This window comes from Orcinus orca, chromosome 4, assembly GCF_937001465.1.
Source record: "Orcinus orca chromosome 4, mOrcOrc1.1, whole genome shotgun sequence".
In the NCBI taxonomy this organism is placed as follows: Eukaryota; Metazoa; Chordata; class Mammalia; order Artiodactyla; family Delphinidae; genus Orcinus; species Orcinus orca.
In genome coordinates, this window is record NC_064562.1 from 103,262,342 (window position 1) to 103,281,447 (window position 19,106).

Below are 19,106 nucleotides of genomic sequence, written 5' to 3' on the forward strand. Positions count from 1 at the left end.
GTGTTTCCTATTCTGTTTAAGCCCTTCCAGCCTTCTGGTGTTTTTCTCTCCTCCTCATTAATGGCCCCAGACTTTAGTGTGGAGAATGAGGTCTATACACCGTTCCTGAGATCGGGTCCAGCCTGTTTGTTTTCTTGCTACAGAATTTGCTACCCTTTGAATGCTTCTGTGTTTTAGTGATGAAGGGGTTCTAGCAAAGTCTGGTACACTGATTGCTCTCTTAGTACTCCTCCTAATTTAGGTTCAGATTTCTCTCAGGAAACCTTGGGCACTACTTAAGTGTTAATAAAAAGGCAACTCTGACTGTTCCACTTTATTTTTATGTGCTACTTTGCATGGTTTTCAGTTATTTATTCAATTAGTCTCATATGCTTCTCTCTGTTTTCCTGTGATAAGGTGAGATTTTCTCTGATCATAGTTTATGAGGAAGTTAGAAAGGAGAATGACAGGGGAAGGTTAAGATTTAAACAATCATGCGATAGCCTCCGAAGTTGTCTGTGCCCCTTCCCTTTTCTGCTTTTGCTGCTTCTACCTATGGCCTGGATCTGGCCTCTTAGATTAGGCTACTTCTGTTCTCTTCTATCTGCTCCTTCTATTCTCCCTCAGCTATGGATGTGGATATAAAGTGGGAGGATGAAGGTCAAATAGGGTTACAATATTAATAGGAATGTAGATTGTGAATACAGATTGAAAATCTGTGGCTACAGATAAAGAAAAAAACTATCTTAGTTGAAGTTTAGATAGTATCTTAGTTTTTAAGAGGAGGAAATTGAATCACATTAGGCAGAAGGTTATAGACTATGTCGCATGGGACTAGAGCTTAGTTTTACATTTCTAGCAAGTATTCCGTCTTTCACCAGAATACTAGATTTTCACTTGAAGTTCATTTGCAGTGGAATGAGATCATCTAAGATTATAACATTAGGAAACATAAGTTATGTAGAAACTCTTACGTAGAAATTCTTATGCCAAGAGTATGCCAAAACAATTCCATTAGTTGAAGTTAAAAATAAAATTTTTCTTTTCTCCTTTATTATCCAAGTGGTGGTAGGAGCAGAGCTTGTTGCTTAAAGTGGTCACGCAGGTTAGTAGATTATCCAAGCATCAAAGAGAGGCACTTAATGTATAACTTATTGATTGGCAGCGTGGGTGGCTACAGTCCATTAGATTATGGTGGCCACTCGTGAACTCACAGAGGGTGTTTAAAATTACTTAATAGTTGTAGGACCCACTGTTGTTATTTATTGTCAAATAGAAGAGCACAGATGAAAGGCATGGGAGAAATTCACTCTCTCTTACTCAATTTTAAGGTGAAAAGTTCTGTTTCAGTGTAGTTCCCACCTGAACTGATACTGAAACTCTGCCTTCCTCACAGGCTTGGTGTGAAATTAAATGATTTATGTGTGAAAGCAGCTTGTAACTATAAAGTGCTCTTCCACCTATAAGGAGCAGCATTTAAAAACTCAGTTTAACGCTTAAAAATATTTTACTGGCATCGGTACAAAGAAAATGAAAATCTTTCATCTGGTTTTTGTTTCTTTGCATTGTTTTAATGGTATTTATTAATAGCAGTTGCTGTCTCTTCTTCTAAATATGTAATACTACATCTTATTCCATTCTAGGGGGCTCGGGTTGGTAGAATAGACGCTTTCGTTCAGAGCTTGGACAAAAATTTTATGGTTCCAGTAGGTGGCGCTATAATTGCTGGCTTTAATGATTCCTTCATTCAGGAAATAAGCAAGATGTATCCAGGTAAATAAATCAGCTGCTCTTCAGAAAAAGTAACTAACAAACAAAAATCCATTTGTACATAGGCTACTGTAATAAATCTTAATTTACAAAGCTTTTTCCCCTTCTGAATGTAACTTATCATCCTTATTTCAGGAAGAGCTTCAGCTTCACCTTCTTTAGATGTCCTTATTACTTTATTATCACTTGGATCGAATGGCTACAAGAAGCTATTAAAAGAAAGAAAGGTAAGCTTTCCCGTTAGGTGTAAACAATACCGTTGACTAAAACAGTACTCCAAAGTATTGGTGTTTTTGTCTATTGGTTTATCACATTGGGATGTAGATACCTAGCAAAGTCCTAGGGGATTTGCTTTGATCTGGATGGTTTTTAATTAATCATTGTTATCCTGTCTATTCAGATATCCTGAGGAATCTTGGAAAAGTGATTTTTGCTTTTGTGTTTGTTTTTGTCTTAAGAAACTCCTGCATCAGGGATTCTTATTATTTCCGTAAAATTTAATTCATTTATCACTTATAGGTAGAGGCTCTTAAAAGACAAATGGACAAATTTTTTTCTTTTTAGTTTTGGAAGGCTGAAGATTTGTTTAGGTGTGACATGTCAGTTGCAGGAGGAAGAGCCAGGTCAGATGTTGGCCAGCTTCTCATTCTAAAATACTAAGTCCATCCCTTGGCATTATTAGAATGCTGAACTCATTGATTGTGTTGATTATGAAAAGAAAAGTGACATTTGTGCTTAAAAATAGGACTTTGTGGGCTTCCCTGGTGGCGCAGTGGTTGAGAGTCCGCCTGCCGATGCAGGGGACATGGGTTTGTGCCCCAGTCTGGGAAGAACCCACGTGCCACAGAGCAGCTAGGCCCGTGAGCCATGGCCACTGAGCCTGCGTGTCTGGAGCCTGTGCTCCGCAACGGGAGAGGCCACAACAGTGAGAGGCCTGCGTACCGCAAAAAAAAAAAAAAAAAAAATTGGACTTTGTCTCCAGCACTAAAAACTAGCTTAATTCAGGGGCAACTCCAAAATTGTAGACAGACAATGTTGGTAGGGCAGATCAGACTAAGATGTTTTATTCATCTCCCATCTGGGAGAGCTAGAGGCCCCTGGTGCAGTTTTTGTATCTGTATAACTTTCTAACACTTTGTAGCAATTACAGTCCCTTAGATTTATAATAGTAATTTACATATTTAAAGTATTTTCATGTACGTCATCTGATGAATCCTCTCAACAGCCTTATGAATGTGTAACAGAAGTTTAACATTTTCTGTGCCCTGTTTTACCCTAGTCCCTTTCTCCCCACTAATTCAATGCATAGGAAGGTAATTATTTACTTTCCATTGTTAGGACATCTCTTAAGATTTACGTGATATAGGAAAAGATGCTCAACCTCAGTCATTAGGGGAATGCAGATTAAAACCACAGTGAGATACCACTACACACCTAGGAAAAGGGCTAATATTAAACAAACAAACAATGAAAACAGACAACACTGGCAAGGATGTCAAGCAAGTAGAACTCTCAGATGTTGCTGATAGGAATGCAACATGGTACAGCAACTTTGGAAAACACTTTGGCAGTTCCTTATAAACATTTACTTACCACATAAACTAGCTGTCCCACTCTTAGCTGTTTACTCAAGAGAAATGAAAATTTGTATCTGTACAAAAACCTTTATGTGAATGTTCATGGTGATTTTATTCATAATTGCCAAAACCTGGAAACAACTCAAGTGTCCATCATCTGGGGTATGAACAAACTGTGGTATGTACATACTTAGCAATAAAAAGGAACAAACTACTGATATATGCAATACTGTAACAACTCTCAGATGCATTACACTAAATGAAATAAGCCTGGCTTGAAAGGCTACATATTATATGGTTTATTTATATGCCATCCTGGAAAAGGCAAAAAAACATCAGGACAGAGAAAAGATCACTGGACGCTAGAGGCTTGGGTTGGGGGAGGGGACTATTAATGGCAGTGAAATGTTTTGTATCTTGATAGTGGGAGTAGTTTCATGACTGTATATGTTTGTCAAAATTCGTAAAAGTGGACACCTGAAATTGTACTATATGTAAATTATGCCTGAAAAGAAATTTTAAATGATTAGACTAACACTCCAGTTTGATAAACTCCAAGAAGTAATCATCTTGTCCTGGCCAGGAGAAAACCTCAGCAGAATCTTTCAAGGGCCCTTCTCCGTATGACAGATGAAGACTGTTTATAGATGCGGAAAGCCATCATCTCTCTGTATGAGAGTTGAGTTGTATCCGATGTCAGTGAGTCTTAGCTCTCCTATCACTAGTTGTTTCCCTATGGAAAAGGTTCTTGAACTCACAGATTTTATTTCATTACTTGTGAAAGAAACAGTTGCTATCTCAGGCCACTTCTAGTTCTAAAAGATTGTAGAATATTTCCTGAAATAAAACAGCTACTTTCTGGGCCTTGAGCATTATAATCATGGGAATTGGCCTGTGATTTAGTAATCCAGCACAAATCATATGGGTAATTTATAAATCAAACTTTTTTAAGTTTGAAAATTTTAAGATGATGGTCTCTTCAGTTTCATGGTACCTCCTATCCATTTCCACCCCTATTAAGCTGTTTTGACCCCTCCCACCCCCCATCTGAACAATGACAAGCCCATTTAAAGTAGCATGGTCTACAGTATGGACTAGTGTGTTTCTTTGAAACTCAAAGTAGGTAAAGTTGAGTGTAGGATAAGTTTCATTGAGTAAATACTTAATTTACTAAGTATCTGTTGAGCATCTGTTATGTGTCAGGCACATAATATTGATAGAGCAATCAATAAAATAGACAAAGATACCTGCTCTTATGGAGCTTGCATTTCATATGGAGGACACCAGCAATAAACAAATCACATAAAATATAAATGTTTAATACATAAATTATAAAGCCGAAAGTGCTGTGGAAGAAAAGAATAAAGTAAAACAAGGGGGGGTTGGGGATGATGTGTGGGGGGAAGTGGTGAGGATTGATTTTTTAAATGTGGTTAGTGCAGGCCTCGTTGAGAACATATTTGAGTTGACTTGAAGAAGTTTGAGGGAGTATACATGTATGATGAAGAAGAGTGTTTCAGGTAAAAAGCCAGTACCAGGAATCAGGGTCGAGTCAGTGCGTTTGAGAAGCAGAGAAGAGGCCAGTATGGTTGGAGCAGCGTGATCAAGGAGAGCTGTGAGAGTTGAAGTCAGGATGGTAATGGGGGTGGGCCGGTCATGTAGGGCTTTCTAGGCCATATAAGGTCTTTGCCTCATATTCTGAGTGAGATAGATAGAGAACCATTGGAGGGTTTTGAATAGAGGAGTAACGTGATCTGATTTATATCAGGAAAGACATAAAGGATCCTTGAAGGATCCTCTGGTTGAAGGATCGCTCTGGTTACCGTGTTGAGAATAAATTAGGGGGACAAGGGTAGAAGTTGAGCTTTTGCAGAAATCAAGAAGTGATGTTGACTTGGATCTAGATGGTGCCAGTGGAGGTGATGGAAGTGGTTGGATTCTAGCTCTCTTTTGAAGATTGAGCCAACAGGAATTCCAGATGAATGTATTGTGAGTGAAAGAGAGACATCAAGAATAATTCTGAGATTTTTGACCTGAGCATTTGGAAGAATGGAAGAGCCATTAACTGAGATGGGGAAGCCCATGGGTTGGAGGGGAAGGCCAAGAGTTCAGTTTCAGACAAAGTTGAAATCAGGATGTCCTCTGATGTCTAGGTAGAGATGTAGGTATGGAGCACGATACGAGTCTGGTGTTAAGAGAGAGAGCTGAGCTGGACATAAAAAATTGGGGGAGTTAATTGGCTAAGAGATTAGCTGAGATTTTAAGAGAATGAGTCTAAACAGAAAAGAAGTGTGAGGACTGAGCTCTGGGGCACTCCAACATTAAGAGGTCTGGGAGAAGGAAAGAGACCAGAAAAGGAGACTGAGAAGGAGGGAGAGCAAGAGCGTGGAGTCCTAGAAGCCAAGTGAAGGAAGTGTATCAAGGAGGGAAGTGTGATTGCCCAGTGCCACTGATAGGTCAGGTAGAGTGAGCACTAAGGTTTGACTACTGGGTAGAAAAGTTTCATGTAAAAATCATTCTTAACATAGTCTTTCAATGCAGGGCTTGTGTTATCTAGCAGATACCATATATGTGTAGATACACTTATGTATATATATGAAGTTATAGCCCCTAATATTGAGCACTTACCATGTGGCAGGCTCTCCTTGAAGCACTTTGTCATGTATTCATTTAATCCTCACAGCAGCCCTGTGAAGTGTTATCCTCATTTTCACAGGAAACGTAGTGACAGAGAAGTAATATGTATGAGGTAAATTGTGGGGCATGGGTTTAAATCTAGGCAGTTGGGCTTCTGATCCTCTCTCTTAAAACCTCTAAACTGTACTTTTTTTTTTATATAGGTAAATAATGTAGTTTGGTAGCAATGTAGCTACTTTAAATAGCTATAAATCTGAAGACCTCGGTCTACTAATATCCAGAGGATGCAAAAGCAATAATACATTTAGCAGCTTTGGCCAAGAAAGCTCAGTTGTATTTTAGATATACACTATTTGCTTGTGCAGAACCACTGTTGCTGGGGAACTCCCTCTCTGACACCAGGTGGTCCTGGTGAGACTGTCAATCACAGGGTCCCTTCTCCTCTTTCTTAGGGGTGGGCATGTGATCTGGCTAGCCTCGTTCGCAGGTGGACATGTGGAGATAGAGTCCTTCCAGCAGATATGATAGTTCATTTAGAGATGTTGTGTCTGTTGCTTTGCAGATAGTAAACTGTAAGGATGTAATCTTAAGACTCTCAGCCACCATATTTCTGGCCATGCCAAGGAAGCCTTCTTTAGAGTAGAGAACATAAGAGGGAAAACAGAACTGAGAGTCATTTGAGTCTCTGGATCCAGCCTTACCTGCTTGTAGAACTGGCTGTTATATGACCAATAAATTACCTCTTTCGTTTTAAACTAGATTTCTAATGCTGATACTTCTTTTTTTTTTTTCCATTGACGTATACTTAACTTACAATGTTATATTAGTTTCTGATGTGCAGCAAAGTGATTCAGTTATACATATATTCTTTTTCATATTTTTTCCATTATGGTTTATTATAGGATATTGAATATAGTTCCTTGTGCTATACAGTAGGACCTTGTTGTTTATCCATTCTGTATATAATAGTTTGTCTAATGCTGATACTTTTGATTCCTCTTATACCCTTCATAATGTTTCAAACATTGATTTCTTCTTTTCAATTGTCCCTGCCACAACTCCCTAACTAAAGCCCTTACCATATCACACCTGGATGGTTACAATAACTTACTAACTCTTCTCCTGATCCCCAGTCTTGGTCTACTCTAATTTGTCATGTTGTAGAGCAGTGCCAGGTTATATATATTCTTAAAATGGGGAAGTCCCTTTTGGTCCAGTGGTTAAGACTGTGCACTATCACTGCCGAGGGCGCACATTCAATCCCAGGTCAGGGAACTAAGATCCCACAAGCCGCTCAGCGTGACCCCCCCAAAAAAAAAAAGATTATATTCTAAAAATGCACCTTTCTTCAAGTTATTCCGCTTTGGGTTTTGGTTGCCTGTAAGACAAAGTCCAAACTCCTTAGCCTCCCATTATGATCCATCGTGATCCTTTGTGGTCTGGTCCCACATTACCTGAGCAGCATTGGCCCCTGCTCGTTCATTCATTCAAGCAAAGAAATGTTTATGCATAGGCCCTAAGGTTAAATTTACAAACAAGACTGACATAGTCGTTACCCTTAAGGAAATTGTAGTCGGGGAAATCTACATATTAAATAAATAATTACAAGTCTGATGAGAGTTATGAAAGAACAAGCAGAGTATATGAGAGCATATATCACCTAACCTTAGCTGGGGCACCTAGCCCAGCTCTCACAGGGTCAAGTGTCACTAGAAGAAGTGACATCTATCCTATGAAAATGCAACTCGTGCACTGATTAAGTGGCCCCCATGGTTTAATTGTAGGCTAGAATTGATGACTAGCGTAAGTGTAGAATTCTTAAAGGGTATTTTAGACTGAGTCTGGAAAGCAAAGTATTGTGCAATTATTGGAGATTTTGTGATTTAGATCACTTTCCTTTAGGGTAAGTTCAGGTTCTGTAGGTCTGGAGGGGGGCTTAGACACTGCATTTCAACCAAACTTCCCTGCACACCCAAGTTTAAAACCCATTATTTTGGGGCACAGGTCGCTTGTATCTGTAACAGAAACTTGGAGAGGAATATATCATAGCATTTTAATACTTACACATAGATAATATTTCATAGAGTTTGAGGTGAACTGCACAAATACTGCAAATATCAAAGCTTGAAAATATAACTTGTTAGTTTTCTATTTATTTCTGGTATTTTTAGTTGTCATAGTTATAATCTTTTCTTATACCGTAGCTACTTTTTACCTTATATTGATCAGTCTGCAGGTTTGGCTAAAATTTCATTTTTAAACTAAATAAATAGAATATGTAGTTCAAACAATAAAACCATTACACAGAGTTTTAAGTTAGACATTTTAAAACTATACTTTATTATATAGATGCAAATTTTTTAAATTTTTATATGCTGTTATTATAATATCAAATAAACATACTATTTAGTTTTTCCTGTTTTCTTCTTGAATTGAAACTGTAAATAATAATAGCTAATAATATAAAATATTTGCTATATAAACTAATATAAGTCTTGAGTAATTTGGTAGTAAACTTATTTAATTAGCAAATTAAACTGACTGTTTGAATGCACATCCCTAAAAAATTACCATCAGGTGTCTGAAGTGAAACTTGATGCTTGATTTTGGGTAGTCTAGTAGATTACTGACTACTTTGGAGTTTGCCGATTGATCCCTTTATTCTTAGCATCCTTTGCTTGTTATGTAGTAGACGCTCATCAGATGTTCATAGAATGAACTAATGCAGGGCATTTGGGAACACACAGGTCCACTGTTGTACAGTCTTTTCTTGCTTTACACAGAATAAGTATCTTTCTATAAAATTAGGCAGAAGGTAAATAACATTTTGATACTGACTTCCATTGTGACTTAGATGTTCTTATAGAGACATTTCTCCATATGGATATAGTTGAAAACTTGTGAAAAAGAGTAAGTTAAAATGGTGATTACCTGTTGTATGTAACAGGCACTGTACTTCTGGGAGTAGGGCTTCCTCCCTAGTGGATACTCCTCTTCCAAAAGTACTTTTTCATACCCCTAAGGATTTTGGAATTGTTGATATTAGGGGTGTTCTGTCATATATTTGGAATCTAAGAATTTCTTTTATGCCATGCTTCTTCTGACCATTGACATTTAGGGTTTGACTTTAAAATTTTCAGCTACTTTTAGGTGATACCAAAGGCCCATGCAGGTGTACATTTTGCTTAGCAAGAATGAAAATCCACCTTCTTTGAGACTGACCTGCAGCAATATGTAGCTCAGCTGGTGAATGGATCGAGTAGGCTGCCCAGCTCTGCTTTTCATTGTGACTTTGTCCTTTATTAATCATCAGGTAAATATTTTGTGGGGAAATTTTATGTTTTTAGTGTTATGAATTAGACTCCATTTTAGATGTCAAGCGGTAACTCGCTTTGTAACATCCAGAACTTTGTTCTTTTTCTTTATCTAGATACTGTAGAGTGAAATGAACAGGGACAGGACAAGAATAGGATTATAGCTGCAGGTTATTAGCATGTGTCTGTAGGAGTCCTGCTAGCTAATGTTAGTTATTTCAACCTGAAAACTATTTTAGGCTAAGGGAAAAGTAGGTGGGTAGGAAACTAATATTTTTATGGATGTCTGCTGTATGCCAGGAATTCTGCTAGGTTCATTATATTCATTATAATGAATTCATTATTTTCATTATAATGAATTCATTATTCATTTCATGTACTACTCAGAGCCAGTTTCTGAGGTAGGTGTTATCCCCATTTTACAGATGAAATTGAGGCTAGAACAAGTATACTTACCCAAGGAGCACATATAAGTGCCAGAACCCAAGTCTAGGTGATGCTAAAGCCTCTGCACTTTCTGTCTTCCCACTCTTGCCACTGCTTCCAGTCACCCATCCACTGTTGTGGAAGTGTTTACCTGCTGTGTGCTAAGCATTTGAGCCATAAAAATGATAATCTCCTCACCTCTATTCTTATCTAGTGGAGGTGTGTAAAACCCCAAAGGCTCTAATGTATTCATTGGTTTTATTTAAAATTCTTTGTATAGAATTTATTTAGAACAGAGACTATCTATAGTAGTAATTGTCAGAGTATAAAAATGCTCATTTGAGAACTTTGAGAACGCTATCATTGTAAGAGCATAGAGTTTGCTTTTTAACAACTTCATTCAACAAGAAAGTATTTTTGTTGAAAAATGTGGATGTCCTCCATAAACCATAATTGCATATATGTAGCATAAGTATTGTTTTTTTATTGGATTTGTTGCAGAAGTAAAGGCCTCTTTTGTTTAAATGGACTTGCTTTTGAACTGTGAAAATTTAATCGTGATAGTTTATTGGTTTAGCTCTGGAGAAGCTGAGGCAAAGCTATTTTGCTCCAGCCAGAGCTATTTATATACCATCACTGAGAGCTCCTCTTTATATTATTGGTGTTATTGCCTACTAAAAAAGGAGTGTTAAAAGACAACTTAGGATTTTTTTTTTTATTCCTTGCCCTTATTCACCACAATGATATTTTTAGTTTATTTCATCTAGCTCTACATCTTCCAAAAAGGCTTTATCTTTTTCACAGTAGAGGAAGACAAGAACTCAGCTTGAAGCCATTCCTTCTCAAGCCTTTTTTTTTTTTGAAGGGTGAAAGGATCAAAGAGAGTGGAACTCTGGGTGTGAATTGAACCTCTTTGCTCTTAGCCCCTTCCTGATCAACACATCTGCTTCATTGAGAGGAGAAGTGACCAGGAAGTTTAACTGAAGAGGCCTTTAAGAAAAGGGGTGAAAATTGAAGAAATTATTTCTTTGAGTTGCTCTATGCAGAAGGAAAGATCAGTCTTAGATGTTCATTCTTCACATTTGGTTCTGGAGAAGATCATTATAATTCTGCTTAGCTTTACTTTTAGAAGAGTGCTTTGCTGAACAGGGCAGGCAGATAATCATTCATTGTTGCAACTATCTGCTGAACTGGACAAGCTCAGAAGAGGAATGACAGAGGACTGGCTGCTCCTGTGGCTGGAATTTGTTAGCTGAAACTTGGAGAACATAAGACATACAGTTTCAAACAATATCCTATAATAAAGCTAAGTTTGGGAACTTAGAAGATTTGCAGCCCTGAAACTAGAGTAGTTGAATCTCAACAAAAGTGTCAGATTTCAGGCCTGGATATGGGGCTTCAACAGAAGAGTTTGAAAGCAGTGCTTTAGCCTGTGATGCAAGGAGTATGCCTGGACGCTGTGGCCTGGCCACGGTTATAGATAGCAGCATCCCTCATTTAGTACCGTTGTCTTCACTTAAGGACATCTGTGTGTGTGGATACATACCAACAGTCCGTTGTCCATCCAACCTTCCATGTTATCAATGAAATACCAGACTACTTGTTATGTTTCCTTTTTTTTGTATTACCCACCTTATGAGGCATATTGTAATAATATGTGAAGTTCTCTTTTATCTTATCCTGTAATATGAAGCAGTATAAGCATAAGACCTTTTTCTTTAGAATTTAGTGAATTATGCACATCTTTGGGTTATGGGAAGGGATAAGCTAGATGCTGGGCTTCACAACTGCAAATCAATTTGCAAAAGACTATACGAAAGATAATGCTTAATATAATTCAGCTTCTCTTCCATTAACATCTTGAATTATGGTGTAAAGGTTTTATATTTTTTTTCTAGAAATGTAGCTGACATTAGCATTCAGGTATACAGTTCAGTTTATCTCTAGTGAAGAGTCTCTTAAAATTAAGTTAAATACAGCACAAGAGACATAGAAAATCAATAATATTTCATTTCTTTTAAGTAAGATCTTTCTGTATACATTTACTTGGGGTGCTTATAAATTTCTCCCTTTACGGAAGTATTTTATAATAAATGTCAGTTATAGATCTAACTGTAGCAAAAAATAGTGCAGGTTCTGGAGTACCTTTGATATATCAGATAAAAACTGCTTAGCTAAGTATTAGTGTAGGAAATAGTGTAGGAAATAGTGGTACAGTCTCTTAAATGATATTTTTAAAATGTAGTGATATCAATGGGAGAGCATTTAGGACCTTAATATGAGAAATACTGTAGGATTCAGTACATTGAGCTTTAAGATATTGTAAACTGCTTTGCTTATTGGATTACCTATCATAACACTTTATATGGAGTAGAGATACTAAAAATATTTGCGGATGGATGTGAACTTGACTCACTAATATATTCTTTTTTGTTTACTCCCATTTACTAGTGATATGTGATTGAGTTAGTATTACGTTTAGTCTGAAGATTTTTATCCTAATGTTAGCTACAGTCGTAGTGGCATTAGCAAGTCATTGATAGAACTGGTTAGAACTAATTTGTTAAATATTGAAATTTAACATTGGGAAAATTTGTTTTTTAATAGCCACGTATGCATTAGTAAATTTAAAAGCACCCTCTAGGGGTGTTACTGAGGAAACATTTCTTTTTTTTTTTCTTTTTAAGAAATAGCTAAGTACAAATTAAGGACGAATTAACTACTCATCAGGTTCCTTTCACACTACAAGTGTAACTGCATTGGTGATTATTGTGGCAGCCATGACTAGATAGAATAATATTCTAAATTGGCCCTCACAATTGAAATAAGTTTTTTTGTTTTTGGGGGGAAAATGTAGGGGTCTGTAAAAGGCATTTTCTGGTTATCAGATTTGTTTCTGCTTATGAGAGGTTAATGAATTTGAGAGTAAGAATTAGATGCAGATTAAGACTTTGGTGTATAATATAATGAAGAAGAATCAACAGTTAATATCTAAGTTAAAATGTGTGACTCCTTTTTTCTTTTTTAAACAACGCTGAGCATTTATTTTATTTTATTTTATTTTTGGCCTCGCCATGTGGCTCGTGGGATCTTAGATCTCCGACCAGATTGAACCTGGGCCTTCGGCAGTGAAAGTGCCAAGTCCTAACCACTGGACTGCCAAGGAATTCCCAACACTGAGCATTTAAATTATGACCTAGTTACTTCATAGTAGATGAAAATATAAATGAAACCTAGGAATTCTACTCTTCATTAACTCTGGTGTGGTACTAAAAGATTATGAATTGTTTCAGTTGCAGGAAAAACTCTTGATTTTTAAATTTCATTTGATTTTCTTATTGTTTCACCTTCTGAAGTGAACATCAATATTAGTTTAAGAAGGAGGGGCCAGGAAATCTTTATATGTCTAAGAAAAGATGCCTACTCTTTTTTCTGTTTCTGCAAGTGGTGATAACATATGCATCCTTAAGGATTTCTATACACTTTTTTTAATGACAAAAGAGAAAGACTTATTACATATAACAGTATGTTTACTTATAGCTTCATTCAGTATGACAGATGTGGGCGTTAACTTTTTGAATATAAAAAGAATCAGTACATTTTAGTGATCTAAGATTTCATCATTCTGGCATGCTGAGAATTGATCTTATAAAATATCCTAAAAATTTAAGAATGACTATTAAAGTTTTTTTAGTTCAGAATATAAAATATACTGTGTTGACAAGGATAAAAATGTTTGTGGTCTTAAGGAGACTCATTAATGATTCATAAACCTGGTAAGAATTTCCCTCTTTTTAAAATCTTTACCTAACAAAAGCTGGAGTTAGTCATCTACTACGTACTTTAGAAATGAAAAAGCTACTCTGGGTCTCACTGTGGGATCAGACTATCCAACCCTCACCTTAGAGAGAACTGAAGCCGCTTATGTGGCCTTTGAAGTTGAAGTATCATTTCCTCCTGTCTCCACTTGGGTACTCTGTTGGCCCTTGGCTCTTAGGTGCATCATTAGAGTTTTTATGTTTTGACTGTGGCTGGAGGAGGTCAGTGCAAATGGGTTTTGTTCAGCTGCAGACTCACTTGGGCAGATTTTCGTTTCAACACTTTTAAAGTGCTTACTAGGAGAAGAAAATACAATTTTAGGTCAAACAGTTGCCAACTTAATATTTATTGGTAGGTTTATTAAATTCTCACATACACGTGCACATGAGATTTTGTACTTGTAAAATATATGTATTTTTATTTTTTACTACTGGGTATGCACTATTTTTCAGAGTAGGATCAAGAATACAGTTTTTAGTTTTTAGATGCTGTGTTCTTTTAATTGAGTTAAGGGAATTGTTAATTTTAAGTTTATAATATTTAAAGGAAGTACATTTTTAAACTGCCTCTTCCTAAGTCTGGCACATACTAAAAGTCTGGCACGTTTTTCTTGCTGTTAGGAAAGCAGTAGTGAAGAAGATAGAAAGTCCCCGCTTTCAAGGAGTTTTTCCATTCTAATAGGTAGTCATAGGCAATATTTATTTAAGCGAATTAAAGAGAAATTTCAGACTGTGATAAGTATAGTGAAGGAACCAAAATAGGTAATGGTGTTGGAGGGAGATTGGGAGTTGGGGGTGGGCAGAGTCGGAGAGCTACTTTAACAGGGAAGTAATAAAGAAAGGTCTCCTTACGTTGTGACAAAAGGGACCACTCTTGGAATCATCTGGGAGAAGAGCTTTCCAAGTCCAGGGGAAACAGGCACAAAGGTTCTGACATGTTCAGGGATTGGAAAGGAGGCTGATGTGGCCAGCATATAGTGAGTGGAGGGAATGACTGTCACTGAGTTGGGTGTGTTGGCTGGGGTGTATCACGTGGATGAAGAGTTTGATTTTTTTAACACTTACAGGAGGAAGTCATTGGGAGGGACATGATCTGATTCATGTTTTTGAGAGACCACTGTGGCCTCTGTCTGGAGGGGTGGGAAAGTAGGCAGAGAAGTCATTTAGAATCTATTGCTGTGGTCCAGGGGAGAGGTTAATGGCTGCTTGGACTAGAGTGGTAGCCCTGGAGGATTTGTGATAGATATGTGATAGCCCCAGAGCAGGAAATGTGCTGGTTCTTTACCTTTAAATCCTGTGGTTTCTGATAATTCTGACAGCTTTAAATCTTTCTATATTGTGGCAAAGGAAAAGAATTGCTCCTAGGGCATATGAAGGAGTTAATTTACAGCATAGACTGTACACCAATCAGGGTTGTTTTATTAAATCTAGCAAGCTGCAATGAGTATTTATTTGATTTTCTTTAAATGTAACATTTTGTTGTTGCAGGAAATGTTTTCATATTTGTCCAACCAACTAAAGAAGCTGTCAGAAGCCTACAATGAAAGAGTGTTGCATACACCTCACAATCCCATATCTTTAGGTAATTTTTTTTCTTAAAAAAAAAAAATTGTACTTCTGAACCATCCCCAGTGGGAAGCTGGTGTTTCTAGAAAGAGTATGAATTCTTTCTGGTTACAGTGATGTTTCTAATTTCATTACAGTGCTAATTTGTACATTTTAAAAGTTTAGTCAGCCTTTATAAATGCTGTAATGTATTTCTTTTTTTTTTTAACATCTTTATTGGAGTATAATTGCTTTACAGTGGTGTTAGTTTCTGCTTTATAGCAAAGTGAATCAGTTATACATATACATATGTTCCCATATTTCTTCCCTCTTGTGTCTCCCTCCCTCCCACCCTCCCTGTCCCACCCCTCTAGGTGGTCCAAAAGCACGGAGCTGATCTCCCTGTGATATGCGGCTGCTTCCCACTAGCTATCTACCTTACATTTGGTAGTGTTTATATGTCCATGCCTCTCTCTCGCTTTGTCACAGCTTACCCTTCCCCCTCCCCATATCCTCAAGTCCATTCTCTAGTAGGTCTGTGTCTTTATTCCTGTCTTACTCCTAGGTTCTTCATGACGGTTTTTTTTCCTTAAATTCCATATATATGTGTTAGCATACGGTATTTGTCTTTCTCTTTCTGACTTACTTCACTCTGTATGACAGACTCTAGGTCTATCCACCTCATTACAAATAGCTCAATTTCGTTTCTTTTTATGGATGAATAATATTCCATTGTATATATGTGCCACATCTTCTTTATCCATTCATCCGATGATGGACACTTAGGTTGTTTCCATCTTCAGGCTATTGTAAATAGAGCTGCAATGGACATTTTGGTACATGACTCTTTTTGAATTATGGTTTTCTCAGGGTATATGCCCAGTAGTGGGATTGCTGGGTCATATGGTAGTTCTATTTGTAGTTTTTTAAGGAACCTCCATACTGTTCTCCATAGTGGCTGTACCAATTCACATTCCCACCAGCAGTGCGAGAGTGTTCCCTTTTGTCCACACCCTCTCCAGCATTTATTGCTTCTAGATTTTTTGATGATGGCCATTCTGACTGGTGTGAGATGATATTGTAGTTTTGATTTGCATTTCTCTAATGATGACTGATGTTGAGCATTCTTTCATGGGTTTGTTGGCAGTCTGTGTATCTTCTTTGGAGAAATGTCTATTTAGGTCTTCTGCCCATTTTTGTATAAGTACCGCACGCTAACCGATTGTGCCATTGGAGTTCCAAGGTCTTCTGCCCATTTTTGGATTGGGTTGTTTGTTTTTTTGTTATTGAGCTGCATGAGCTGCTTATAAATTTTGGAGATTAATCCTTTGTCAGTTGCTTCATTTGCAAATATTTTCTCCCATTCTGAGGGTTGTCTTTTGGTCTTGTTTATGGTTTCCCTTGCTGTGCAAAAGATTTGAAGTTTCATTAGGTCCCATTTGTTTACTTTTGTTTTTATTTCCATTTCTCTAGGAGGTGGGTCAGAAAGGATCTTGCTGTGATTTATGTCATAGAGTGTTCTGCCTATGTTTTCCTCTAAGAGTTTGATAGTTTCTGGCCTTACATTTAGGTCTTTAATCCATTTTGAGCTTATTTTTGTGTATGGGGTTAGGGAGTGATCTAATCTCATACTTTTACACGTACCTGTCCAGTTTTCCCAGCACCACTTATTGAAGAGGCTGTCCTTTCTCCACTGTACATTCCTGCCTCCTTTATCAAAGATAAGGTGACAATATGCTGTAATGTATTTCTAATATAAAACCTATACGCTGAAGGAATTCAAATCTATGTTAAGTGTTATACTGAATATATGGAAAATAATACTTTTAACTCTTGCTTCTCACCAAAATAACTTGGTCACTGATAAGGACTCTATATAAATATTTTAAAATTTCTACCAGTTAACAAAACACCATAACATTAAAGATATTCTTATAATTTTTAATGCTGTTATTATTTATTTTCTTGAGTATGCCTGTGTTAGAGAAATCTGTATTTATGATCATTTCATTCTGTCATGTAGTACAAGAACTACTAAACAGGATAAAAAGAATGTTGACTTTTATGCATTTAACTAACTTTTAAACTTCATGATTACCCCTTTTAATTTGTGAATATATATAGTATAATATGGTTCCTATTTCATGTATATCTGAGGAAAGTAAGGAAATAATAATTTGTAATTGAAGCCTTTTTCAGGAATGGGCTTCCTTGGAAAACCATTTGGCCACTGATAGATAATAAAATCACCCCAATCAGTCCTTTGTTGGTTTATAATCTATGTAGATATTATAGAAGGTGATACGGTATGATTTGAATCCCAGTTCTGCCATGTACTAGCCTCTAACTTCCTTTTCCCTGTCTATAAGTAGAGATAATGATCCCTCACATACAAAGTTGTTAAAAATGGTTGAGATTATATTTGTAAAGTATCTAGTATAGTAAGTCATATTATCCATGTCATTGTTCCATTTATGTAATTGGAAAATTCACTTTTTGGAAGGGTGATATGGAAATTCTCTTCTGATTCTGAGCATGTTTATGTTAACATATTTTTATCTGATATGGAAACAAATCCTTACTATAATTTATTAAATGCATTAAAGTGAAATGGTGCCATGTGACAATGAATAAAAAGTGATATCTCCATGAAATAAGACAGTCACAAAAAGACAAATGCTGTATGATTCCACTGATATGAGGTACTTAGAGTACTCAAAATCATAGACAGAAAGTGTAATGCTGGTTGCCAGGGGGAGGGGAAAATGGGGAATTATTGTTTAATAGGTATAGAGTGTCAGTTTTATAAGATAAAGTTATGGGGATGGATGGTGATGATCGTTGTGTAACGAGATTGAATGTATTTAATACCACTGAACTGTATACCTAAAAATTGGGTAAGATGGTAAATTTTATGTTACATGTTTATTAGCACAATAAAAAAAGTGATGTCTCTGTGATTGATTGTTTCTTAAGTGGTTTTGTGCTGGTGAACCAAGGCTCACTGGAATACTTTTTTCTTTTTCAGCTATGACGCTTAAAACACTAGATAAACACTGTGACAAAGCTGTCACTCGGCTTGGCTCCATGCTTTTTACCAGACAGGTTTCTGGAGCCAGGTAAGTATGTTTAAAAGAGGATTAGATTTATTTCACTTTTCAAAATTAACTCTAATAAAGCACCTTTCTTTAACAATAAGTCCCCCAAGTATGTGCTGAACTGCACCTGAGAATTCATCGTGGAGGAAAAGAATGATGAGGTAGAGGATCTGCAAGGCTGTCACACAGTCAGTCACCTGTGGAACGTGAAATAGTCACAGGAAAGATATGAATCTTGTTTGCTTTAATAGACATATAAAAACAAAGTTCATTACCCCTCTGTACAAATTTTTGTCTTTATTTTCCTTTATTAGATTATCTTCAGTGGTGTCACATTATGGTGTTAGAAATAAGTTGTCTTCATTACTAAGTTTAAGTGAAAATGTTTTTAAGGAAAAGTCCATTTCCCAAACTGAAAACGCTATGCAATTCTTGTCTAAGTACTGCCTTTGAAAAATCTACTTTTTGCTTCTATATATACATAGCTTAAGATGAATTTCATTTTTCATTTTATGTTTGATGAGGTCAGAGAAAAATGACTTGAAAAGTACCTTGCTCTAAGTACTCTTCTTTACGTGCTCCTGCTAAAGAATTTCTCTCTGACTACCAGAGGTTAGAGATTTCACATCAAAGAACAACTTTTTAAAAGGAAAAACATCTTAGATTAATTCGCCTTTTACCTTGATGAGCTATATCTATATGCAGCATAGTTTTGACACTTCTAAAATGGTTTTCTTGGCCTTGCTTTTTAGTGTTGCCACTATTTGTCTTTATGTTTAGGTTGATCTTAATTGAGTTCTTAAAAAAAAAAAGAGTACTGTTAGAAATCTGCTTATATCAAGTATAACAGTGAAATCAAGCTTTAAAAATGCATGTACCGTTGCTGAATTTAATGATTGCTGACCATCAACCCACTGTAAGCAGTTATGTAATTTCTGCTGG

General features: G+C 36.6%; 1 protein-coding gene across 2 annotated transcripts in view; it reads left to right on the plus strand.

The window, feature by feature from the left end:
• SEPSECS (Sep (O-phosphoserine) tRNA:Sec (selenocysteine) tRNA synthase) overlaps positions 1-19,106 on the plus strand; it is a 43,502-nt gene that overhangs the window by 15,004 nt on the left and 9,392 nt on the right. For both annotated transcript variants that reach the window (XR_007477214.1, XM_004266203.4), the window contains exons 7-10: positions 1,623-1,752; positions 1,885-1,976; positions 15,010-15,103; positions 18,095-18,185. Coding sequence is in view for 1 of the 2 variants with exons in the window: in XM_004266203.4 (XP_004266251.1) it covers positions 1,623-1,752; positions 1,885-1,976; positions 15,010-15,103; positions 18,095-18,185 (407 nt within the window). In the remaining variant the exon portion in view is untranslated. The remainder of the gene's footprint in view (positions 1-1,622; positions 1,753-1,884; positions 1,977-15,009; positions 15,104-18,094; positions 18,186-19,106) is intronic.